This window comes from Hirundo rustica, chromosome 2, assembly GCF_015227805.2.
Source record: "Hirundo rustica isolate bHirRus1 chromosome 2, bHirRus1.pri.v3, whole genome shotgun sequence".
NCBI classification, from domain to species: Eukaryota; Metazoa; Chordata; class Aves; order Passeriformes; family Hirundinidae; genus Hirundo; species Hirundo rustica.
In genome coordinates, this window is record NC_053451.1 from 50,523,289 (window position 1) to 50,549,286 (window position 25,998).

Consider the following 25,998-nt stretch of genomic DNA (forward strand, 5'->3'; position numbering starts at 1 on the left):
ATCTTCTTTAGAAGAGTTTACAAAAATACCTTTAAATAGCTTCAACTTCCACAGATGATGTTTGCTTTATCTTTGCTTGTTACCTGCTGGGCTTCAATCTTCCAGGTCATTATTTTACCCAGAGTTACATAATTAGGGAGCTTATGTTTGTTTCTCTCCATCAATGTTTAATTCATTACTTATAAATATGTATTTGTAATGCCTGTAGGTTATCCACATCTTCAGTAAAAATAAGAATTTTTCTGTGCCATAAGGTAGTACAGGGCTATAACAACAAAGCAATGCAGTAGGTGTTCAGTGATTTTTAAAACTTGCCAATCATTTCTGTGTTTGACTATTAATTTGTGTTTTTTTCTCTATGCTACAAGGTTTATTTTTAATAGTGTTCTGATTTTCACCAGACAACTTCACTTCTACACGACATTTTTTTCTCTGTAAAGGAAGCAAAATTTGCAGTTCCTTGATCTGAATAGAAAGCTGAAACTACAAAACAGAAATTGGGAAATTCTCGGCCAAAGATTAGTATTCACTTGTGCTTATTTCCTTTTCTGAGTGTTCAGTGTGACTGCCCAGTTTCTGATCATGTACAAGATGTGCCAGCTTCACGTTGCAGGCTGGAGACTACAGTGAAGGGGGCAGGTGCTAGGGGAGCTGAGTCATAGAATTCACCTCCATGAAAGGCAAGGCATTTAGTTTACTTAGGTGTATTTTGTTTTCCCTAAATCTGTCACAAACATATGGGACACTCTTTTTAAAGACAAGATTAATGAAGTGAGAGGGGGGGGAAAAAAAAAATCTATACTTGGAGATTAGGATTATATTCAGAATTTATGGTGAAAATATCTGCTAAGTTGGAATGCTTTTCTTTTGCCTTTCCTGATACGCAGTTTCACTGACCAAGAAGTTTACTATGTCTTCTGTAAATTAAATTATTATTTCGTTCTTCATACATGCCTTTTGCTTGCTAAGGATCAGAGGCTAGTTTCATTGTGGAAAAAGCTAAATAAATATTAATGCTCAAAACCGCATATATATATGGATTTGCAAAGAGAAAATCTGTTTTAAAACAAAATCTGAATGTGAAATGTCTTGGGAAAGCATTGTTTCTCCTGAAAGCTACTCTTTGTCAGCACCTGTAAAAGTCCTCTTTTCACTAATGAACAAGGATAGCATGCAGTCCTACAAATAAAATGTAAACTTATATGTAGGGAGCATGTCTTCCCCTGCAGAGAGGCAGGAGTGGGGTGGGGGAATTCTGTGATTGTTGAACATAAATGAACTTGAGAAGATGTGTTAATGATGATTCTGTTGTGTCATAGCTCCTCTGTTTTGAAAACTTTGGACTTCACTTGATCTTTGAATTAAATTCTTATGCCTAATCTGTGAATATGAGCAAATTGATTTACCTCCTGCTAGAGGAAGTTGTAATTCTTATTAGTTCTGATTAGTAATTCTTATTTTATTCCAGAAAAAAGTGTGGAGTGTAAGGAAAGGTTTAGCATCCAACAAGCTAACAAATTCTTAAAATGAAATTCTGGGGTTTTAAATAAAAATGCAAACACTATATCAGTAATTTTAAACCTGATAGTCTGAAGAGTCTGTTTAATGTTCTTACTGTAAAAGTTGATGGAGTTTGAGATGTTGTAGTGAAAGCTGTATTCCATAAACTTATGAGCAGTTTTGATCTCTTCTTTTTATTGTGCTCTTTAATTATTTTCTTGCTATGATTTTTGTTTGTTTTCTTACTGTTTTGTTGTTGTTGTTGTTGTTTTGCTACTGTTTGGTTTGCTTGCTGGGGTTCTGTTTGATTGGTTTGTGGGGCTTTTGTTAATTTGGATTTTTTTGCAGGGGCCAGAGGGAAGTGTTTTTTTTTTTTTCTTTTATTTTCCCCTGGCCTTTCATTTCAGTAAAGATCAGAAGCATTACCACTGTAGCAAAAATGGGGGAATGATACAAATTATAGTATAAAATTCTTGGCCTAGATTAATGTAGAGGATCTTTTAGATCAAAATTTTTTGAAAAATGCTAACTTCAGAGGAAAGAAGGAACTCTCATCCCAGAAATATACAGCAGGAAGGACAAGTTTATAATGTGTGATGCATGTTGTGAAATGGGAAGACTTTATGCTCCATAAGTGTAATACTTTTTTCAAAGTGTGATGCAAAATTTAACATGAAATCCTTTGTAAAACATTCAATACCAGCAAGTTGGATTTTTAGAATATGTGAATACATTTACTTTTAAAGATATTAATGTTTTCAGCTTTTTGTTGTGTGTATCAAAGCCATGAAATTCAGAGTTCAGAATAACTTTATTTTCCTTTGAAGATCTCCTAGTTGATATGTTGGGGGTTCTTGCCAGCTACAGCATCACTGTCAAGGAGTTGAAGCTTTTGTTCAGCATGCTTCGAGGCGAAAATGGAATCTGGGTAAGCTGTGATGAGATAAAGCATTAAGTGTCATTCCATTAAAGCCTGAAGTTAATATAAACTGTCTCCTGGGACATACAAGCTTGAGTTTGTTTTCTCATGTTGACTGAACATATGTTCAAGAAGCATTTTTGCTAACTATTTGAGAGTTAATTTGCTGTTTTTTGTAAACTGTCCACTTTGCATTGTAGCCTAGAGAGTACAAAAATGGTTCTATTGACTTTTGTGCAATTTTCTTTTTTTTTCACAGCCAAGACATGCAGTTAAATTATTATCAGTCCTTAATCAGATGCCACAGAGACATGGGCCTGATACCTTTTTCAACTTCCCAGGCTGTAGTGCTGCAGTAAGTTTTCAACCAAAATACTACAAATGTCAGGAACAAATAAATAGTTCCTCATTTGCATTTCCCTTCATTTGGTTTCAGAAATACTTGGAAAGGGAACAAGAGGGGAAATAACATGTTTGAGTAGTGTAGACATTGCCTTCCACAGACTTACAAGGTAGCTCTCTTGTTGAGAAGTTGCACTTGTGAGAACGAATATCAAGCAGCAGATTTTGGTCTGGGGGAGTTACTGTGAAAGAGAAACTTGAAAATACCAAAGAACAGTGTTATTTTATTAGAATAATATATTCAATATTATACAAAGGAGAGAGCTGAGGAAAATCAAACAATGAACTTGTCCTTCAGATCATCACAGTTTACAGCAACTGCTTAGTCATAAACTTTATTATATAGTTTTCATTTTGTCTGAATTCTATCAGCTCTTTCCTTTCCATCAAGGCAGTGGAGATAATTTACAATAGTGCAGTTGTATTCCTTTCCACACCTTCCCATGCAGATATTCTCTCTTTCATTTACTGCATGTACTTTCAAAAAAAAAAAACAACCCAAAAAACCCTACAAATAAATTTAAGGATTGTATACAGATTTATAGATTATTGAGAGAGTAAATACAAATGGTTAATACCGGGAGATAGAAATCTGAGGTACACTTCCATTCGGGAATGGAATGGTATATGCTCAAATAGCATGCGGAGTCTTCTACCAGAAAATAATCCTGAGATTCCTCTTTTCTCATGCCAGTTCATGAAGGCTGCTCTAACTGCATCTCATCCATCAATGGCACTGATAATTTTCTTTAAGCCCAAACCACTACATCCATTCCTTGTGAATGGACTTGGCAGAGTGGCAGATTGCATCAGGGAAGTAAACTAGCTGATAATCACTGTTTTACACCTGGGTTATTTTTTGCTAGATTACTTCTTTGATCTTGTTTGATATCCAGCCTTATAAACAGATGTGTCAGCAAAATGCATAGGAGGGATTGTGTAAAGAATTAATTACTAAGTTTTGAAAGGGAAAGTTTCATTATCTCCTGCTAAATTAAAACCACAGTTAACGTCTCTTAAAAACTGCAAGCACCAGAAAGACAGCTGTTGCAGAATATGAGTGTTTATAGTGACACATACTGCTTTGACATTTCTGGGCTTCAGAGACAAACTCTGATGAAATTTCTCTCTTAATTTCTTATCAGAAGTTCTAAAAAGGTTTTGCAGGAAAAGAATTTCAAATATTCATTCCTGTCCAAGGATGTGCATCAATATCAGGAGTTCTTGATTGAAATGCAGAGTCTCTTTCCTTTATTTGGATCCTTCCAGGATCTTGTTTCACATACTACTCATGATGGACTGCACATCTGTAAACCAAGAAATATTTATTTCAAATTTACACTTCTTTATTAGTGCATGTTGGATTATACTATGCAGTTCTGGAGAGGTTACATCCTCTGAAGTGAACCATGGGCAGAAATTTATAAAATGATCCAAAAAACAAAGCACTTCATTAGAGGAAAGAGATTGGACAGGACCTACTTCACTAGCACTGAGGTTGTTTTCAGGTGTGATACACACTGGTGACATCAGACAGACAAACAGCATAGCTTTTAATCAGCACGATAAATATCAGATTGACCCTCCTTATAGTTAAGTGCAGGCTCCTTGGATATCCAGGGCTTCAGGGGCAGTGTGAAGAAGCCAAAGTCTACTGAACTGGTCTATGGATATGCTGCTGAGAGTTGCTTCGTTTTCCTAGCTGCAGGGTTCTTCCTAGTACTGTATTACATCTCTACCAATCTGTGCAGGTGGCATCTTTGTGGCTTGTCTCTCTCACAGAGCCCTCCAGCTCCGTTCTTGCCTCAGCTAACTTGAGAGAGAAACCACAGTTAGAGGGATTTTTCCTCAGGGCCCCAAAAACCCAGGAGTGGCTGTGAACCTTTTCCTTTAGAGAGAGATCAGGTTCCTGTCGATGGCAAAGGAAGGTCTGCACTTGATCTGGGGGGGAAATCAGGGCTTTATTCAGTCTTTCTCCTGTGTCCTGCCCCCACTTGCGTCAGGAGCCCCTTCCCACTCTCTGAGCCAGGGGCTGGCTGCATGCTCCTGGGCTTATATCCAGGGGAAGGGGCTAAAGCTGGAGACAAGCAAATACCCAATCAGGGATAAGGTGGGAGTGGAACAGAGCTGGATTACATTCCAGTATGGGAGAATGGGCAGGGAAAAGGGACAGGGGCAAACCTCAGGATGATACATTTTCCAGGGGAGCAGGGGAGTACAGAAGAAACCATTACAAAACCCAATATAAAAATGAAATATAATATAAACCCAAAAAATACACAGCAATACATGATAGTCACTCCAGTTGGAGAACACCTTGTGCTGGTGGTAGTACTACTCTCAGGTGTTGTTCCCATTTGTCATCAAGGAGAACACCTTGTGCTGGTGGTAGTACTACTCTCAGGTGTTGTTCCCATTTGTCATCAAGAAGCTTTACTGCTTCAGGCAGGAAACTGCCTCTCAGGAGGCAGGAGCCACATCCCAAAGGTGTTCCTTGAAATGTTTAGTTTTAACAATGAATCTCAATTTTATGATCTGTTGATTAATTTGATTTTGTATTTAAGCTTATTGATGAGGTTAATAATTATTAAAAGCTGAAATAATAGTTTAATTTATGCAGAGGTAATTTTTCTATTTTTTTTCTCTTAATATTATCCATTCACAAATTTGATTTTGTCCTCTATTGATAGAATTTATGTAGTTGAAAGTTAAACTATTTTAAAATAGATAGAAAAGTAATGCATTAATTCGAAAGCACTGTTTAAAGGGGTTTTGCTATATTTCATATTTGAAAGTTAAAGCAGATCTACAGATTTAGAATGACACAGCATTTTAGAAAGACTTTAAAGAGTATTTCTCAAAAATCTAATTACTTGTTTCTTTATTTCCCTCCTTCCAGGCAATTGCATTGCCTCCTATTGCTAAGTGGCCTTATCAAAATGGGTTTACTCTTAACACCTGGTTTCGTATGGATCCACTAAACAATATCAATGTAGATAAGGATAAACCCTATCTCTATTGGTAAGTAGCTTATAATGTTGCAGTTATGGTTTGTTCTGGCTTCCTAACAACAGTTAATCTTTCTCATTCTTTTTAGTCCCTGACATGCTTTCCCCCACCCCTGCCAAATATCTGCAGATTTTAATGGCTGCTCACTGTGTACAAACTTAGAAAACCATCTGTCCTTTTTGCTTTGCAATTCATAAATCCATGGATTCAAGACATGTGCCTTGTAGATAAACCATAAAATCTAGTGTTGTGGTTTCTTTAGGAATTCTAAAATATATTTCTTAGAGCTTTAAATGGAGAATGTTGTTATATTTTCTGTTTGGCAGTAAAGATTCTCAGCTGATGTCAGTACTACAAAATAAATTTGTTAAACTCAGAGTGAAGTTTCCATGTTAGCTAAAGGTTATAGAAGGTAGATCTGTGACTATAAAAATAGCTTGCTGACTACCAGTCCCCCAAAAATGTGAAAATTTAATGTGAATGTAATGCACATAAAACAAACTGAATATACCGGTCTCAAAAGGAAATTACAGAACATGTAGAGTTGAAAGGGACCCACAATGATCAAGTCCAACTCAGCCCTGCACAGGACCATCCCCATCCCACCATGTGCCTTAGAGCATTGTCCAAACACTTTTTGAGCTTTATCAGGCTTGGTGCTGTGACCAAGTCCTTGGGGAGCCTGTTCCAGTGCTCAACCACCCCCTGGGTGAAGAGCCTTTTCCGAATATCCAACCTAAACCTCCCCTGACACAGCTTCAGGCTGTTCCATTGGGTCCTGTCACTGGTCACCACACCAAAGAGATCAATGCCTGTCCCTCCTCTTCCCCTCACAAGGGCGTTGTAACTGCAATGAGCTCTCCCCTCAGTCTCTTCTTCAGGCTGAACGGACCAAGTGACCTCAGCTGCTCCTTAGACAGCTTCTCCTCCAGACCCTTCACCCTTCTCATGGCCTTCCTTCAGGCAATCCCCAATAGTTTTATGTATTTCTAATATTTTGGCACCCAGAACTGCCCCCGGCAGTTGAGATGAGGCTTCCCCAGCTCAGAGCAGAGTGGGACAATCCCCTCCCTTGCCTGGCTGGCCATGCTGTGCCTGGTGTACCCCAAGACAGGGTTGGCCCTCCTGGCTGCCAGGGCACTGCTGACTCAGGTTTGACTTGCCACCAACCAGGACTCACAGGCTCCTTTCCATGGCACTTTCCAGCATCTCATTTCCCAGACTGTTTGCCCATCCAGGGTTTCCCCATCCCAGTCACAGAATCCAGCGCATGCCCTTCTTGAATTTCATATGGTGATTGTCCAGTCCTTTTATTTGGTCAACAGCTCCTCCCAGTTTTCTGCCATTTGCAAACTTGCTTTTATCCCTTCCAATCCCCCTTCCAAGACACTTTTGAAAATGTTGAAAAACACAGGGTGTAAGATGGAGCCCTGGAGACTTCCCTGTGACAGGAGCAATGTAAATTATTATTGTATAGTAGATTAAACAAAGCTCAAATTAATAATTCAAAATGGGAAAAATATCCATCTAAATTTTGCACAGGTTTCAGACTTTGCCACATGAAAGCTTGTGTCATGTACAGCCATCACCAAGAGAAAGATACCAAAGCAAACATTTATTTTCTTTAAACATGCTTTTTGGTCATGTCATCTTTTTCAGTTTAACTAGGTGGAAAATGTGTTGCATAAATAACTCAGTGTTTTAAGTGAGTGCAGTGCTTTTGTGGTGTGAGACAGCAGTTAAACAACTCAACCATGATGTGAAAACTGATTCTTAAAACTGGATAAGGGAAGCAAAAAAATGCTTTCACATTTGCCATATGTGAGGGGAATTTGCTGCTGTTCTGTTGTTAGGGACATGGTAAACCCTGCTTTAAGAACTGGAAGGCAGTTTGTTTCTTTCTAAAAAAAAAAAAATTAATTATCTCTGAGGATGATGTTGGGCAGCTGCTGACAGTCTATTAACACTTGTATATTGGAACAATGTTGTAGCTATCTTACTAAATATAAACTGAGTGTGACAATCCTGGAAGAAAATTAGAAGTCCGACATTTGCATGAACAATAAATAGCAAGAAGTCGGGGCAGTCCAATTCAAAGGGTAAGGTTCAGAAGTGTGTAGCAGAAATTTTACTATATGCCAACCAATGTCATATACCTCGCTGTGGATAATGGTTCCATGCTTATAGAATGTGTAGTCATATATTAGAAAGCAGGAATTACAGCAGGATTTTAACGACTGTTGTAGGTTACCAACTGGCCATAAAATCCATTTCCATTGCTCTAGCTGAAAGTGCTAATGTGATCTTTTGAAGGACAGTCTGTACAAACAGAGACAGTAGTAAAGGTGATGTGATCCCTTTCTGAAATCTTAGCAAAAGCATTACTGGAATGTCATTTATAGTTAAGAATTGCTACTTCTTTTAAGAGACCATGGGAAAAACTGATGCTATTCAGAAAGCACTTGGGAGTGATCAGTCCCTTGGAAAACACATTTTATAATGAATGTTGTTTTTTTTTTTTTTTAAATCTGAGATCCAGTGGGTAGAATGCAAAATAGGAAAATTCAAACTTTTAGATACTCTTAGTACTATGACCACTATCACAATTTTAAGACATATTTACAATAATTATGTTAATAATAATTACCATAGTTTAATAGATTTTTGGAAATGTTTCTTTAAAAATAAGGTGTAGATTCTTTGTCATAAGGACTGTAAATTTAGGTATTTAGGACTAACCTTAAATACACTCAACTGAGAAGTCTCCATCCTCTAAATCACTTTATTGTTCCTGCCAAAAAATGGGATGGGTGACAGTTATGAGGTAAGGTCTGTGATTAGAAATGATCAATCCAGATGCTAAGATTGATTTCTAGAGGGGTTTTTTTTTTGGTGCTGTTTTATTTTTATCTTATAAGAGGTGATTTCTTTCAGATTATGTATCAGGTTCTGTAAAAGAATTAGAAGGCAGACTGAGGCTGAATTGTCATAATTGGTTTTTGTCAGTAAAATGTCCCAAGTACTTGTGCAAGCATTAAATGGAAAAATGGGTAAAATTTCTGAAAGTGCATTCTATGTTTTAGTTTTACAGATGTAGAGACAGGGAGAAAAGAGGAAATAAATAAAACACACAATCAAAAATCAAACTGTCTAGTATTTTTAGACCTTCTTTAGGGCTTATGATAATAGAGATAATGCAGAACAGTTGCAAAAACATATAGTGTAACTCCAAAGTGAATAGAAAGTAAATTTCACCCACACCTTTCAGGCAATCATGAGTTAATATCTTCTCAATATTGGTACTATGATCATATGTTAAATTGCTCATAAAATCCTAAGCCAGAGAAACTGGAATCCCAAAACAGTTCCACAGGTGGATGGAAGAATGCTCTCTTGCTATGGAAGTGTAATAACATTCAGTAGCTGCTTTGAGAAACTAACTGAAATGAAACATAATTGTAAAGATTATATGAACAAACTGTAGTAAAATTGTGTTCCAGCTGCTATGCGAAGTAATTTAAGGCTCGTAAAACCATAACGCTGTTGATAGTACTGCTCTTGTTGTCTCCATGCATTTTATCTTTGGGTGTGGCAAGTTCTGCACATGTAGGTCATTGGTAAGAGAATTTATTTGCAATATCCTAGAGACCAGTCCTAGCCTATGTTACTTCTGGCAAGAAAGAAAATGTCAAAATTAATATTACATAGTATTATGCTGAGGTAAACAGAACACATTTGAATACTCCATTTCTTAACTACTGCTGTATTAGAATTCTAATTAATTTGGAGGAAATAAAAGTGAAATTGGCTAAGTTTTATGTTTATAAAGCCATTCATTCTATTCCAAGACAAAGAGCCCTGCTAAGAAATTAGCATTTTTTTCATCGCTTCATTGCTTTCTCATGTTTGTGTGCTGAACTCCAGGACACACATAAGGACAACTCAAAGTTTCAGGAACAGATAGATTTGACCATAATGGAGATAAAATCAGCCCAGTAACCAGCAAGGATAGGAAAGGGGAAAAAAAAAAATTGAAGATGTAGAAATTTCTTCAAGAGATATTCTTTACTTCAAAATGCTTTCTCGCTCTTGTTCAAAGTGGTAGGATGCATTTTACACAATGATAATAATGCTTTATCAGGTACAAACCTGATGATATTTACAATGATTGGCTGTTGGTAATTGAAGAGAAAGTATTCTATTTGACATCTCTAGGCAAATAATACAACATAGTTTGTCAGAATGTAGTGAATCTGTATTATTTTAATATCCTTTGGAATGGTATTCTGTTAAATGAAACCATTTTAGACTAACAATGACTTACATTGCTGAGAAACAGATTTGGCATGATAAGAGTTGCAGTTACCTACCTATCTTTGAGTGGCATAAGGCCCTAAGGGAATAAATAAAAACCTCAAACTATCTCACAGCACATTCAATTGATCTTATTGTAAGGCTGTGTTTTAAGTCTTGTAACATTCATTTTATTGCTCAAAATTCAGCGCTGTGATCGTGCAGGTTGTGTAAATGGGTAATGTGTATATGAGTGGTATTCCCCCATGAAGCCTGTTCATGGTTCCTTTTGTTGAGGGGTTTTAGCTGCCTATGGGGTTATTGTGGAAGACAGATCATTGGCATGATCCAGGTTAAAAATAGTCTTCGAAAGATACAAGGGAATGGCAGTATTATGAAGTGTTTTCACTGTTGAGATCAGTGGTAATGGACAGCATGTAATATTTCTCTCCCTTCTTAGGTTATATCTTAGATTTATTTAGAGAGGACATTTTACATTTATTAAAGAAGTGCTTTTTTTTTTTCTTTGGCAAGGAATAATGCCCCTTTTCAGCACAGAAGCTTGAGGGGAGGGAGAACTGTGTACAGTGTAGAGAAGCAGATGAATGAATGAGGAAGGCACAGCCTGGATTTGGGAAAATAAGATCTATATAGTATGTATACTTCAAGACTAGAAGTAGGAACTTCTGTGCATGGATTCATTAGACCACAGAAAAATAATCTATAGGTGTTATTGCACCTGTTGTGTTTGCTCTGATTTTAAAATTAAAGTATTCTAATTCATTACAACAAATGTGGCTTTCTAGAATTTGAGAATTTGAACGTTTCTTTTTATCCTCCTTTACAAATGCCCTCGTAGAAGATGAGTGTCTAAGCCCTGATCACCTCAGGGTAAAATCCTGCCTGTCTTGTAAAGAGTTTATTTTTTTTCATAAGGTCATGGTTTATCAACTATTTTTTTGACAGTGAGCTGTGATCTGAGAGTTTTTGACAGTAATCTGATTCTCTCCTTAAATAATGCACATATATTGGTTTACTGTATATGCACATATATTGGTTTATTGTTCAGAAACTGTAAGTTTCTGAAGATGGAATAGGTTCCACAAATATGCAAATTTCTCCATATTAAATCAAGATCTTATATGCGTAGTGGGTTAGACTAAAAATATGCTATCTCAGCAGCTATTAAGAAAGATGAAATTTGGACTTAGTGTTCACATGTACCTTTGATTTCTTAGTATTCCTAGAAAAAAGTGTTTGAAGAAAATGTTGCAACAAAGAAACCATTTAAAGCATTACTAGTGCAATAACATAAAATTACTGTATAAGTTAGCTACATTAAGAGAATGAGAAAGGATTAATTAGTGGGCTTCAGGACTTTTTGCAAATGCTAAAAATTAGTGGTTTTTTTCCCCTTATATTTGCAAAGCTTCATTTCAGAATTCACAGATGAAATTCACCATCTAGATTTTGTATTTCAGCCATTGGCTATTTGTTAAAGAAAAGTCTAGAAGTTGTATACAGTGTGCTGTATATTATTGATAGTAAACTGCTCTTCATTGTACTTAGCTTTTCAGATGTGATTAAGCAGCATAGCTGTAGATATGGACTTGCCTTTTTAAAATTTTTCTGTGAATGTCATTTATGAACTTTCACCAGTTACCTTTGCAATGTGTTTTTTTAAGAAGTACAGTCTTGCTCTTTAAAATGCTTTTGGTTTCAAATATAGATGGAGAAATTTATGAGCTTTCTGCATTATCTGTCACTATGATATTTGTTGCAAGAAAGTTTGGAAATCCTTGTTAAACTTACTTTCTTAAAATTATAGTCCTTTATCCATTTGACAAATGAAAATAAATCCACAACTCAGTTGATTAAAAGTTCATATATCATTAGCATAATTTATTCACATCTTGAAAAATAATTCTTGTGCATGATAATTATCTTGAATGCAAATTTGTGTGTCATACCAGCTGCATTGTTCTCAGAAAGACACAGAATTGCAAGGCATCTCACAATTATTCTGTGATGGATATTTCTGCACAACTTCAATCAGATGTGTTATTTTAAATTATGATTAATTAAGAAACTGAGGGTGAAGTGTGATAGATATAATAGTTACTCTCTTGGATTTTAGGAAAAAATACTGATTTTTAAAATGTAGCCTGGAATCAATTAAGAGCTGAAGGTGAGTAGCTCCCAAAAAGAATGGTGGAAGAAAATCAGATTCACCATTCTGGGTACAAATTTATTTTCTTTTTCTTGGCAGTTTAAAGTAGTATTTGGACCTTTGTATAGTAAAAAAACTCCCCTTTTCCCAACTTCATTCATAATTCTTCCTTTTCAGTTTCCGCACTAGCAAAGGTGTTGGATATTCTGCTCATTTTGTTGGCAACTGCTTAATAGTTACATCATTGAAGTCAAAAGGCAAAGGTTTCCAGCACTGTGTGAAGTACGACTTTCAGCCACGCAAGGTAAGCAAAGTGGTATTTACAGTAAAGAATAGCACTGAAGGTGTGACAATGTCCTTCTGGGAGGAGGGCTAAAATCCTTTTAGTGCCATAGTGTAAATCGTAATTTCTTGTTCGTAAGTGACTGCTCTAGTGTTCATGCAAAGTTACAGTTCAGAATCAATTCCAGAAAAATGTAATAATTTATGGTGTAATGCTTCTATAAAGTTAGCTTGTTTTTCAAAATGACTACTTAATTGACTTCAGATAGGAGTTTTGAGTATTTATAATGGCTACATTGCATTATTTAAATATCATCATTCTGTTTCTGAAAATTCTGTACTTGGTAACTTTGTTGCCAAGGTCTTGAAAAATTTTGCTGGCAATGCTAGAGTTTCATTATCTGATGCTGTATGATATAAGGCTCTGAACTTTCTTCTGTTTCAGTGCTCTTTTATGATTTCTCATTTTTCATAGTAAATCTTGATTACATCTCTAAATCATTTTAGTGTTTATTTCTACGCTGTGCCTAGTAGTCCTAGGGGAATGATGATTTTGTGGCCTTCAATGTTGCAGGGAGTTGACTGAAGCATTGACTTTTCTGTACAGCAAGTATTATGTGTTTGTCACTGATATCAGTCTTGTGTATATCTTGCTATGAAGCTCATTTCTTTTTTTGTGCGTTTAGAATTTGTATATTGAACTTAAGTGCTTGAATATTTTTTTTTTTTTCCTTGAGAAACCAATCTCTTAGGGAGGGAATGCCATTGTTCACCCATCAGCTTAATGTTCCACTATTTCTCTTGGCGTGTATTTGTGGTTCAAAACCACTGATTCTAATTTTTGTCATGTAGCTTTGAAGTCCCTTGTGGTTCTCTTAAAACAAAGTAATGTCTTTGTCTAGCATATCACTCAGGGTTTTATAAAGCTCTATAAACACACATCTGCTGAGTCTACTGGAGTAAATCAATTCTGTTTTTCATGTTTTTCCAATATTATAGCCAGAAAAGTGTTTTGATGACAGTTCAATTTTCATTTGAAGTAGCACATCTGAATCTAGGAACAAATGTAATTTTTAAGTTTTGTATTATGTTACTGTTAACCAGCTTTTGGGATCTAGCTGATCTTTACTTGTTGATGAAGAAGTAGTCTTTCATATTTTAGGGAGATATGCTTTTAGTAATTTTTAATAAGAATTACTAGCTCTCTTTGCATCAACTCTGGAAAATTTTAGCTTTTGCTGTTGCTACTCAAAATAACTAATTCTGAAATACTGGTACCTGTGTATCTCTTTATATGAATTCCAGTTTCAAATCAAAATCAGCTGATCTGCTCAATTACATAAAAATATAACTCCCATATTAGTTTTACATATCCCAAAATTCATACTTCATACACTTTGGGTCTTATGTCAGATTTAGAAATTATTTTAAATAAATATTCTAGAATATATTTTCAAGTTGTTTAATATATATTTTTCCACCATTAACTTTTGTTCATGTGCATGTTCAAGTACATAATGGATAGTGGAGGAAAAAAAACCTGTCAAATATAACTCCTGGCTTTAGCAAGTCAAAATTTATTCTGTTTAATGTGCAAATTGATTTTCTTTTTGTTGTTTAGATATGTCACTGGTTTCACAGTACAAGATTTGAATGTGTAGATATATATTCAAAAAATGTGCACTCACTTATAAAGCAGCTAACTGTCCTAATTGCTAGGTTGAGAAGTGTGATTTTTGCCATCAGATATACCATTCCCTAGACATTTGCTTACAGACACAGGCATTTTAGCAATAGATTTTCTCAGAAGCATCATCCTCAATAAAATTCTGAATAATGTGGTTTGAGGGTTTTTATAATATCTTGTTGAATCACAGTGAAGTAATAAATTCAAATCATCTCGTCAAAAGCTTTGTATAGGCAGATGGGAGTTGCTCTGTTCACATGAAGATCTTCCTGCTATGTCATATGAGACCAACAGACAGTATAATATGTAATCTTAATTCATAGCTTTACGATGGGCCTAGTGGTTACTTTAGGTCTCTGTTGGTGTATTTCATAATATTGTAAAAGCAAGAATTTTAAAAAAATATGTGGAGAAACTTGGTTGTCATATCCCCAGATAGAAAATGTGGGTATAGTATAATAGCCTGACATCACAACAGAGCTAAACTAGCTTTGGCAATGTTATGTTTAATATGCTTATACTGCTTTTATGAGACTCCAAATTGATATTTTTGTGTAAGTAACTGTAGTGGTTTCACGTTCACTAAATTTTGGTGTTGGTACTTACTCTTTCTGTGGGAGAGAGACTAGGAGAAAAACAAAGCAGGTTTAACCTTAAAATTAACAAATAATTTTATTAACATACACTAAAAGAATAGAAAAAAAAGAAAGTTGAAAAAAAAACCTAAAATGGAATGAAACTTTAAAAACACTCTTCCCTCCCTTTACAAACTGTTTACTTTCTTACAAAACAACATAAAGAGACAAAACTTGTAATTTTTAGTCAGTTTCACTATCTGACAATAGTTTTTCATCAAGTCATTAGGGGAAGAGTCTTTCTTAGAGTCATGGATCCCACTGACAACCTAGAACCGTTCTCTTGTGGGTTTTAAACTGTCACAAAAACAACCACCCGGAGAAACCTGCCTTTGTGACCCCTCCCCGGAGCCGTTTCCCAAGTTGCTTACGGGTCATGGGTCTTAGGCTTTTGCATACAGGGGTGTCACCTTTTAAAGATGAATAACTCTAAAGCAAGGGATTCGTAACTTCAAGGTACAGAGATATCGTCTCACTTTTTCACTGGCACAGGGGTCTTCTTATCTTTATCTCTGTTCAAGCATCTTATAGGATATTACTTAGTTCATCACTAACACTTTTGCTTGAATCTAAACACAAATTAAAACAATAATCTCCCCAAATGCATATCTTTCCCATGATTTAAAGGAATGATCTAAATATAGAGTTCACTTCCATGGCTCAAGTAAGAATAGAACAACCAACTCTTCAACTATCTTAATAGTCTTTTCACTTTTGCTCTACTGACTTCATGCTGTTGCTCTTTATGTTCACTCTGTCCTTTCTTTCTCTCTCAGAGAAGGGCTAAGCTCTGGAAGCTTCATGTTGTTAAGAAAGGGTTAAATCTGCCCAGAGTCTTTGTCTCTCTCTCTGTAGCCCGTGGTGTTAGATGTGCAAGGCCGCGCTGGTGAGGGAGGAAGAACTCACACAAAAACATCGGAGATCAGAGCACCCAGGCAGTCCGGAATCACAAAAAAACCAGGCAGGATCATAAATGCCTTCTCAGGCCACCCCTCAGTGTAAATTGGGGTGGCCTCAGCCCAAATGGTGCCCATAGCTCTTATCACGGGCCCAGCAGAGATCTCTCCCTGCTCCAGAAAAGTCTGAAGAAAGTAGCTGTTACATAACAGCAACCTCTCCTTCCCCGCCCTTCACCCGGGAGCCGATGGAATCCGGCCAGGCCTCAGGCCAGCTCCCACCAAAAGGGGGGAGCAGCAGGCCCAGCTCCATGTTACCTGTCTCTCTCTGGCCAAAGGAAAGAAAAAGGACCCACCTACAGGAAATTCACACGGTTCTATATGGTACTTCCCAAAGTTGCAGCTAACAATTTCTCAGTGGTTAGAACAGACGCCAATATTCCAACTAACTCTCTGATAGGTTGCTGTCTCTTCCAAAGCAATTCCTGGGTCCTGACCTGGAGAATTATTCTACATTCTTCTATAACTAAAAAACTAAACTGTACTAAGCCATGACAGTAACCCCCAGTGTGTTTGCTCCCTTGAGTTTCAGTCTCAGCATCAATACTTGTAAAACTGTAACAGGAAAGCAGCGTAGTCAAGAGCAAACAGCTCTTGGTTTTGTTTGTTTGTTTGTTTGGGGTTTTTTTGTTTGTTTGTTTTGTTTGTTTGTTTTTTTCTTTTTTCTTTTTTTTTTTTTTGTGTGTGTGTGTTTCTAATCCTGAACACCCTTATTAACTGTAGTAGGGACAATAATAAGTTCCACATCTGGAAATCCTTAGTGTGTGATGCCTCATCTTTCTGATTGTACTGCCCTGTGGAGTATAGGAGTATGACTTAGTGACTTAGCAGTTGGTGGCTAAGCTTGACAGGTTTCAGCAGTAAACAAAAAATGCATAGTGAAGGGTCTTTTAGTACTACCTAAATAAGTGCTTGTTACAGCAGAGAGACTCATAGCCATTGTGCATTTTTGAGAAAATAATACGGGGCAGGAAACTGCAGGACAAATATGAAAGAAAATTGTATTCCTGACTTTGAATATTAGGAAGAAAAAGGGGTTCTTTTCAACTAAAACTTGAAGAAAAATTGTGTATGAGTTCATGCAACTTGGTTTGGTTCATTGTGTAGTAGTAAAGTGCTGCTTTTCCTTCTAACAAAACAGTGTTTGCTAGTGCTAGAGAAATTGCCTAAATGCATAAATACAAAAGACTTTGAGCAAATACACTATTAATCACAAGATCCAATAGATGGTTTAAAAGCTCCTTACAATGTACCTGAGCATAGATAAATAACAATGTACAGACCCACTATTAGTAAAATTAGGTTCTTCAGGAAGTCGAGGTTGAATCCAAATGAGGAATACTTAGAAAAGTACAACTTATAGAAAATTCTATGCAAAATTATTAGACTTGTTTTATTCCTTTTCAGGGGGCCAATTAGATGACTGAGGGCTTAATAGGAACCCTTGAAGAATATATTAACGCTGCAAAAAAAGCTAAATATTTCATTCCATCATTGTTTATGAGTAAATGGGTATGAATCAGAGGAAGTGTCTCAAATTTAAATGTCAATAGAATGGTTATAGAAATATATGTAAGACACAGTAATTAATTTCCAGAACCATAGAGTTTGCACCCTTTGGTTCCAAAGAAAGTTGAATTCTAAATTTGCCGAACTTTCAATTGGATATATAATTTTTTTTCCAAATAAGTTCTAGATGGAAAATAATACACATTTTAGAAAACGTATTTTCTGATATTTAGATTTAAATATTAACATGCTTGATTTCTTTGCCCTCAAATTGTGATAGAAGCTAGGAGAATGCAAAGGAAGGATTAGAAAACACATCAATAAATGTATCTGGGACAAAGCAATGCTCTGCTGCATTGGAATTTTTTCCCCTGTTTCCATTGAATTATTTTAAATATTCTCACTTTGCATAAGAACAGATTTTTGAGCCAGTTGATATACACTATGTGGATTTTTGAAGACCTTTAGGCATTATACTCATCGAAAACCTTAAAAAATTACATTATTATGTGATAAGAGAATTATATTCATTAAAATACGGTGGTGGCAGCATGTGAATCAAGTGAGCAAATAGAAATCTCAGAAGAACTTTTATTTTCTTGTTGCTAAGAATGCATCATGGACTTCGTGGAGTTTGTCTTCCTCTGTTTAGGAATTAGCTTTGAAAACCTGTATCACACATTTTGTCAAGTTTGGTAGTGAAAAATGTGAGGCAAAGAGTAAGCTTTTTTTTGATACTTGAATGCTTTCCCAACTAAAAAGAAATTGCTCTTTAAGATGTAAAATTAGTGAATTCAAGGGTAGAAGGACAAAAAGCAGTATTTTACTTGTTTAGTTATGGTAGCGAGCTGGGATAGACTTTGTGTGTGTATGCACGTGCATTCAAGATCAGAGCTGAGGAGCTGTTTTAGAACTTGCCTTGTGGTTCAGAGTAACGTAGGTAGTAGTCTGACACAGTCGCAATGCTAAAGGTTCATAAAAGTTGTGTGAAAGAAAGAAGGATTCAACTAAAAGAAGCTGTGAGTGCATGTATGGGGGTTAACATGAAGGATAAAAGGATTGTAAAAAGTCTTAAAAATTGGTATGTTTTCAGAAAGTTAGTTTTAAAGCCTTTTGAAAGAAAAAATCATGGATAGAAGATAAATAAATAAAACCTGAGGGTTAGGGGTTGTCTGCTGATTTCTGCTATAAAAGTGTCATACCTGGAAATATGAATAAATACACGAAAGGCACAACTTGGAACAGTACCAGCACAAGGAATGCCTGCTGTTGGGATGGAAATTTTTAAAATTAGCATCACTTAGTGGAGACTATTGGTAAATTAACCACTGAAGGAATGAGAACATGGGAAAGTTCTTCTGAGATATTTATATTAGGTTGTGTGGACCTTCGGAAAAGAAGTGATGATGAAATGAAAACTCTAGTCATATGGTTTGTACTTAGTTTCTGATTAGTAGTTACATATATAGACATTGAGTTATGAATATTTTGTTGAATTTATGGTGGGTATTTCTCCCTTAAATAGAATCTGATTACAAAATGGGAAATAAATTTTGCTTAGTGAGTTTTGAGTTAGGTTTTTTGGTGGGTTGTTTTTTTTGTTTTGAGGTTGACAGTGACTCACAAAAATTACTTTGTTCATGGTTCCTTGAAAAAGAAATAGTTTCCATACATGACTTCAGAAGCCAAAGCTGAAGCAGCACTTCTTTATTCCAGTATTGCTCAATGAATCTGTTTGCTTGAAAATGCAAGAAATGAGATATTCTAAAGTATTGTTGTATGAACCGCAGCATTTTTCTACCTTCTGTTAGCTCTAAAAGAGGAGAAAATAAAAAAAAAATATTTTTTAATACCTGGAAACAGATGTGTAAAAATGTGTTCTCATATCTATAGCTATCATAGACTTGTAACAGAATACAGCTTGTTTTGATGACTACTCTAATGCTTGTTGTCAAAATGTATTTTGCTGCATGCTCATTTGTTCGTAATTCTGTGCTTTGTCTAATTTCAAAATCGACATGTGAAAGCATCTACTTTTATTTTCTCTGACAGAAAGACAATATTTTATATTAGTAGGCTCTGTATCTGCTTATCCCAGCTCAGGAAGTTAGTCAACAAGCCCCAAGGGTTGCAATTCTCTACTTTGGAAAAAAGGGACTAATCTGAACATGGAAATTAAGATCTAATAATTGGAAAAGATACCAAGAAAATGATGAAATTATGGAAATGTCAATTATGATTCCAAATTATTAGAATACAAAAGGTTGTTTTTAAGACAAGCTGACATTTTCAGAGTGAATTAGATAGCAAGGAGATGTGTTGAGACCATCTGGTCTCTACTCCTTGTTTGAAAAACAGACAACTAGATCAAGTGCTCTGTATTTTGTCCAGTTATGTTTCAAATGTCTCTAAACAAGAAGACTTCAGCATACTTCTTGAATTTATTTGTCATGGACATAATGATTTCTATAAAACAAATAAGGGGAAAGATCACCAAAGCAGTATGTGGAAGCACTAAATTGTGGTGCCTTTTCTGTTTGATTATTTAATGCATATTTACTAATATAACATTTGTCTAAAAATTGGTGGTATGCTAAATAATAGAGGAAAAATATCAAGGCAAACAATCAGGATGACATTTTAACCTGGGCTGTAAATTTTGCTTTTGTGATTTTTTTTCTATTTATTTAATAATTTCTGACACACAGCTGTGATGCAAAGACAAAGGTAGTGTGAAATGAATTTGTTAAGGTAAGAGCACATTGGATTTCCTATCAAAACTCAGCTGTGGGTTTGTTTTTTTTTTTTTTTTAACAGAATAATGTTGAAATTAAATTGCACTGATGAAATTAAAATGCATTTATTAATTTTTTTTCCTCTAATCCCATAAAGGAGTGCAGGTAGGTACATCATTACATTTAGGCACAGTTCTATTGACTGGACTTGAAGTCCCACTGACTTGAAGCTTAATTTTACGTGTTTGCAAGGAATTATCTTTTTGTGTAAGTTTGAGATTGGTCACTCTTTTTTTTTTTTTTTTAATGCCATTCAGTAACTTTGTTTTATAGCACAAAATCTGCCCCATATACTGATTTTTCATGTCTTTGCAGTGGTACATGATAAGCATTGTACACATCTACAACCGGTGGAGGAACAGTGAGATACGCTGTTACGTGAATGGTCAGCTGGTGTCCTATGGTGACATGGCCTGGCACGTTAACACGAATGATGTAAGGTTTTATTGATTTTCCTTTCTCATCACTTTTCATTTTAAGGTTAATTCGAAAAGAAAAGGAAAAAAAAAAGTGTAACATCTTTTCTTTCAAGGTCTTTGCAAATTTTCTTTTTTAAATGCCTCTTTTATTCTTACTTATTCATCTCCTTAATAAAATGTGATATTATTGACTTTTTGGTGTTTTTCTATACATGTGCTCTCTTTCTGTACCTTTGACTTTGGAAAACTTGAGAGCCTAGAACTAATGAAGCAGAAAATATTGCTCTTTCCGGCTCAAAGTTCTGGCTGTGGAAGGCAGACAAAATTATTTTCTTGTGCTTTGCCTTCAGCTAAATCTGTGATCGAATTTCAGAGGTTCTTGATTCATCAACTTGCTATACTTTTGTTATTTTTTATTTAAAATACGGTTCTCATTTCTTTCTGACTGCTATAAGGAATAAAGAAGCCTTAGGGAAATGAACTGTCTTTTGCTAAATTCTACAGGCAAAATAGGATTTGAAAGGGAAAGTTTAAATATTGCATGTTAATTAAAGTAGAGCTCTGCCTTCCAAAGGTTCTGATTTCTGCTCTCTGGGTTTTTTTGCTAGCATTTGTACTTACAAGAAAAGGCTAGCCTTTAAGGTTTTGCAGAACATGGTTTCTCCTTGGCAATATAAATATTTTCATTAATTAGGTGAAATGCAATGACTGAAAAGTCAGATGAGGTTTCAGGGATTCTGGTCTGGATTATTGGTTATATCATGTAGGGATCTGTAATCCTTAATGACAAATGCTTAGCAGGCGGAGCTGCTCCTTCTGTTTGCATTTTCTTCACTGTATTCTTTTCTACTTTATCATGCAACAAAAGTACAGTCTATTCTTAAGGTGAAATTGGTTTATCAAGCTTTAGATATTTTGATGTAGGTCTTAAATGCGTTAAGGTTTTATTTTGTCCACTGGATAATAGTCTAAGCTATGAAAGACACTAGTTATCAATAGCGCTCCGTTTTTTAATAAAAAAAAATCTGTTCTATCAATATTAGGAAGTAGAATACAAAGATCAAGAAAATCAGGGAAGCTGTATGAATGCAAATGTGTAAAATGCATAAAAGGCAAAACAGGGGAGTGTGTACATAGACTTCTAACTATTTTGCATTACCTAGGAAGAGAAGCTCTTGTTTTAACTGTATTAGAACTTTATATGAAACAAGAAAGTTTGAGTTGTTAGAAGTATTCCCTTGAAAAGTCTTGAGCAATTATCCAGCTGATTTGCTAAGATCTGCCTTCATGCTCTTCCTCTTGGATATAACTGGTCTCCTGCAAGATGTCAATAAAACACCTTACCGTAATAGTTTTGGAGGAAAAGAAAACACTACATAAGTCAGCTAATCATTCTTCTTTCTTTACATCCCATGTTGAGCATAAATATTTATATAGTTTACACTGATAGATTTAACAATACTGTTTGTGAAAACAGAAAGGGTCAGGAGCTGCATATTGTTAACAAAGTGCATCTGAGTATTAAATCTTTTTTATAGATGAATATTATAAGATAATCAAGAATTTTCATTCACTCACTGTGTCAAATCTACCACTCAACAATATGCATTATAATTAAACATTTTTAAACTAGTAAAACATTCATTACATTTACGTTATTGAGTTTAAAATTAAGGAACTGAATTGAATATATGTATATATTTAAGGATAGGTTTTTTCTTGGTAGAGATCGTGAATTTATTTAATTTTTTTTCCCAGACTGATTTTGCATTATCATTTTCTAATATGTTTTTGAGGGCTTTTTCAGTATCTGAAATTTACCTCTTCTATCCAAGCAAGAACTGTAGAAAACCTCAGTCTGCCATTTTCATATGTAGCCTGGGAGACATGGAAGTAAAGATAGAGGGGGCAAAACCAGTGTAACTCTAATGAAATACTTATTTTATTTGTTTAATTTTAATTATTTTTTTCTTGTATTTCTTAGAATTCATTCTTATTTATACAAGGCCATGAATTTACTGAGTTGTTAACTATTTCTGTAATGTGGCCAGGCAGATATAGGATATTATATGATGTACTCATTACAGGTTCACAAATATATGTTGAATTAAGAGATATGTTTTCATTTTATTGAGCCTCCATGTATTAAATATTTGCAGTATGTTTCACTCAAATGTTAGAGGGAAGATATAAATTTGGATGAAAAAGAAGACGTAATAAACTGTTTTGTATTAACTGTTTCTATTTTGAATGCTACTGGTACTCTGTTTTTGTAGAGCCATTTTTGGATCCAAATTCATTACTACTATTTAATGAAAAATAAAAACCATAACAGTGCCAATGTTTATTGTGTCCATGTCCTGTACAACATACCATGGCTAGTGATAAAGGAATCGAGTTTATATTCCAAGGGGTAAATATAGCTGAGGATTATGGCAAAAAGGTGAAATGACATGCTTGGCAAGGTATAACAGCATCAAATGTGTGCAGCCACATGTTCCTCAGTAGTCGTGACCAGCTCCATAGGCCTTATAGGGTTAATTATATACAAGATGTTAAATGCACTATGAGATGGAAGTTAAATTGGAGAGTTTGACTATTACAGCTGTACAATTAGGATTTTTCTCCAGTTATGGGAAGTGACATAAGAAACAGAACTTCTCTTCAAGGTGTAGAATGGGGTTGTGGAGGTTTGGTGGGAGATTTTTATTCAGATGGATGAAGATGAATTGATGATGCCTTGACATTTTTCATAGAACTTTGCATTTCCATTGTAGAATAAGGAAGTTGTAGAAGGATCTAAAAAGTTTACTTAAGTGATGAAAGGCCAACGTACTGATAACATCAGTAGCACTTGTACTGCATTTGAAAAAAGGCTTATCATTATCAAGATTATTAAGGATAAAGTTGACTCCTTAAATAACAAGGTACATAAGTCCCAAGAGTTTCATTTTTTTGTTTAAATAAAATAGCAGGTTTTGGGCCAAGGGACTGAGTGAAGTAGATCTGTCAATCGCTTCATCTTGAAGTTATTAATGACCTACTACCAGGGTTGTACAAAAATAGGCAAGCAAACCTGGTGTCTGTCAGGTTTTAAATTGTGGAAATGTGAGGTAGTTGGAGGGAAGACCAAATGAGCCATGAGTACTTGGTGCTGATTTCTAAATAAATAAATTAATTAATAACTCATGTTTACAGTTTGCTTGGCATCTGGAACAGAAGTGGATAAAATTACTAGGAAATCAGGAATTAGCCCTCCCCTCCAATTAAAAATAATGGGAACACGAATGATGTAAGAATGAAGTGCCAGAAATGGGAAACTGTAAAGTGGGAAGAATGAAAAAAGGCAGAAAAGGAAATTACTAGGGGCTAACAGGCCTAGAACTTAACTATAATTAATCTGAGAATCTGTTGAGTGCTACAATTGCTGCTGTACAAATTAATGCTTACTAGAAGAAACCAGGAAAAATATCCTTGTAATAGGTGGGAATATAGTCTCAGAGTATTTAAGTATCAATGAGGAAAACAGGGGCATCAGTAGCTCAGACAAGTTCCTCAAATAACCATTGAAAATGGCAATTGCTCAGCATTAATTGATGTAACACTTTCTGACAGTAAATGGCATGGTGTCAGGAAAGCCTTTAAGGCTAAGCAGGACTTGAATAAAGTAACTGAAAATTTGTATAAAATTTTGCCATTAGGTTTACCAGGAGTCAGAGGGCTCTGATTAACTCATCTTTTGCACTGTACATTCTGGATATGACTTCATAAATCAAATTTAGTGTGGGGTATTTTTAATTTTGTCGAAATTGCTTAAAATAATATAAATTCTAAGGGGAAAAAAATTTAAAATAGGTAAATCAAAAGAGAATAAATGAAATACAAAATCCTGGATACTTCTTCCTTCACCTGTTCTTAAAGCTGATCTCCAGATCTTGTCTATCCTTATACCTGAGTTCCCTTTCCCTTGTTAACAGCCTATCCACCTAGACCAGTTGCTATAACAGTTCACTGTATTTGATTTAATTCCTTAGACTGATAGTTTTCCTTAAGGTAAAACTCAGCAGTTAAGCCAGGTGATAAAGCAGATTTCCTAATGTAGGTCCTACTGATTTGCTGATTCAGCTTAAAAAGTTTTGCCAGATCCTTGTTTCTATTCAGTAAAGTACATAATGACTCAAGGAAGCTGCGAGAATAACCTTCAAAGAACCTTGAGCTTCTTCCTGTTGTCCTTTTGTGCTGCATCATGTTTTCTGGTTTCTCAAGTCTTTGTTTTAGACAGCTTTTTTAGAAGCACCTGAAAAAATTTAACCAAATCCTTACAAAATAGCCACAAAAATTAATTTCTAATCTGAAATAATATGATGTGGGCTGATGGAGAACAGCAGAGCAAGATGGAGGGATAGTTTTTGGAAAGTAATGGAAAATAACAGCTCTTGGGAGTATAGAAGACAGAAGAAGATTTAAGGTCAAACCAAATTGTTATAGGCTATGGCCAGAGAGGGACACTATGCAACAGCTGCAAATTAGAAAAATCTGTATTTGTTTCTTTTTTTTCTTCTAAAGGTGTTTAGCTCTATTTGCACTACAGTGAAAAGGCATTTCAGCATGTGTTCTTGGGTATTATCAGTAGGAGTTCTGAGTACAATTACGAGGAAGTTCAAGTGTGTTATATTCCTAGAAGGCAATAGGGGGGATTATTTTGTACTTGAATGTACTATTCTAATTTTCTCTGTTGCATGTTGACCAATTAATAGAAAACAAATCCTGGCAGCCAGTCGTATGGACCTCTAAAACAATTAATGCTACAATGTTCAAAATTAGGTTGTTCATCACAGCGTAATAATAAAAGATTGATAATAGTTGGTTTATCTTTTTAATTCTGGCCTCCTTTATTTGTGGCTTTAGTAGCTGTGCATTAATATTATTTCATTATTAACTGCCTCTTTCTCATACAGAGCTATGATAAATGTTTTCTTGGATCTTCGGAGACTGCCGATGCAAACAGGGTGTTCTGTGGCCAGCTCGGAGCAGTATATGTATTCACTGAAGCACTCAACCCAGCACAGATTTTTGCAATACATCAGTTAGGACCTGGATATAAGGTAATACCAGATCTTAAGAAGCATAAAACTGGAAAAAAAAAAAATGATTGAGAGATATAATTGGAAGATACGTGAATATTCCTCCTAGAATCATGTAGATTTTTTTTGTGTGATTTGTTTCCAGCAACATAAGACTATTTTGTCAAATATGCTAACTAGCCCTGATTTTCTACCATCTTTTTGAAAGATGAAAGTTTTGTTTAAAGCATAACTGAAATATATATTTTATATGAAAATTACTATGGGGGTTCATAATCAGATTAGAGCAATGTTGTATTTGGTGCACTTAATACCAGAGAAATAACTTCTCTACTGCT

The 25,998-nt window shown here is 35.3% G+C and overlaps 1 protein-coding gene across 11 annotated transcripts in view; it reads left to right on the forward strand.

The window, feature by feature from the left end:
* Positions 1-25,998, forward strand: part of NBEA (neurobeachin) — a 460,498-nt gene that overhangs the window by 82,836 nt on the left and 351,664 nt on the right. For 10 of the 11 annotated variants that reach the window (XM_058419545.1, XM_058419546.1, XM_058419548.1 and 7 more), the window contains exons 3-8: positions 2,328-2,428; positions 2,679-2,774; positions 5,721-5,842; positions 12,471-12,597; positions 20,473-20,592; positions 25,535-25,681. In XM_058419545.1, coding sequence (XP_058275528.1) covers positions 2,328-2,428; positions 2,679-2,774; positions 5,721-5,842; positions 12,471-12,597; positions 20,473-20,592; positions 25,535-25,681 — 713 coding nt within the window. Of the gene's footprint in view, positions 1-2,327; positions 2,429-2,678; positions 2,775-5,720; positions 5,843-12,470; positions 12,598-20,472; positions 20,593-23,864; positions 23,869-25,534; positions 25,682-25,998 lie in introns of those variants that run through there. The other variant, XM_058419552.1, reaches the window with a different exon arrangement.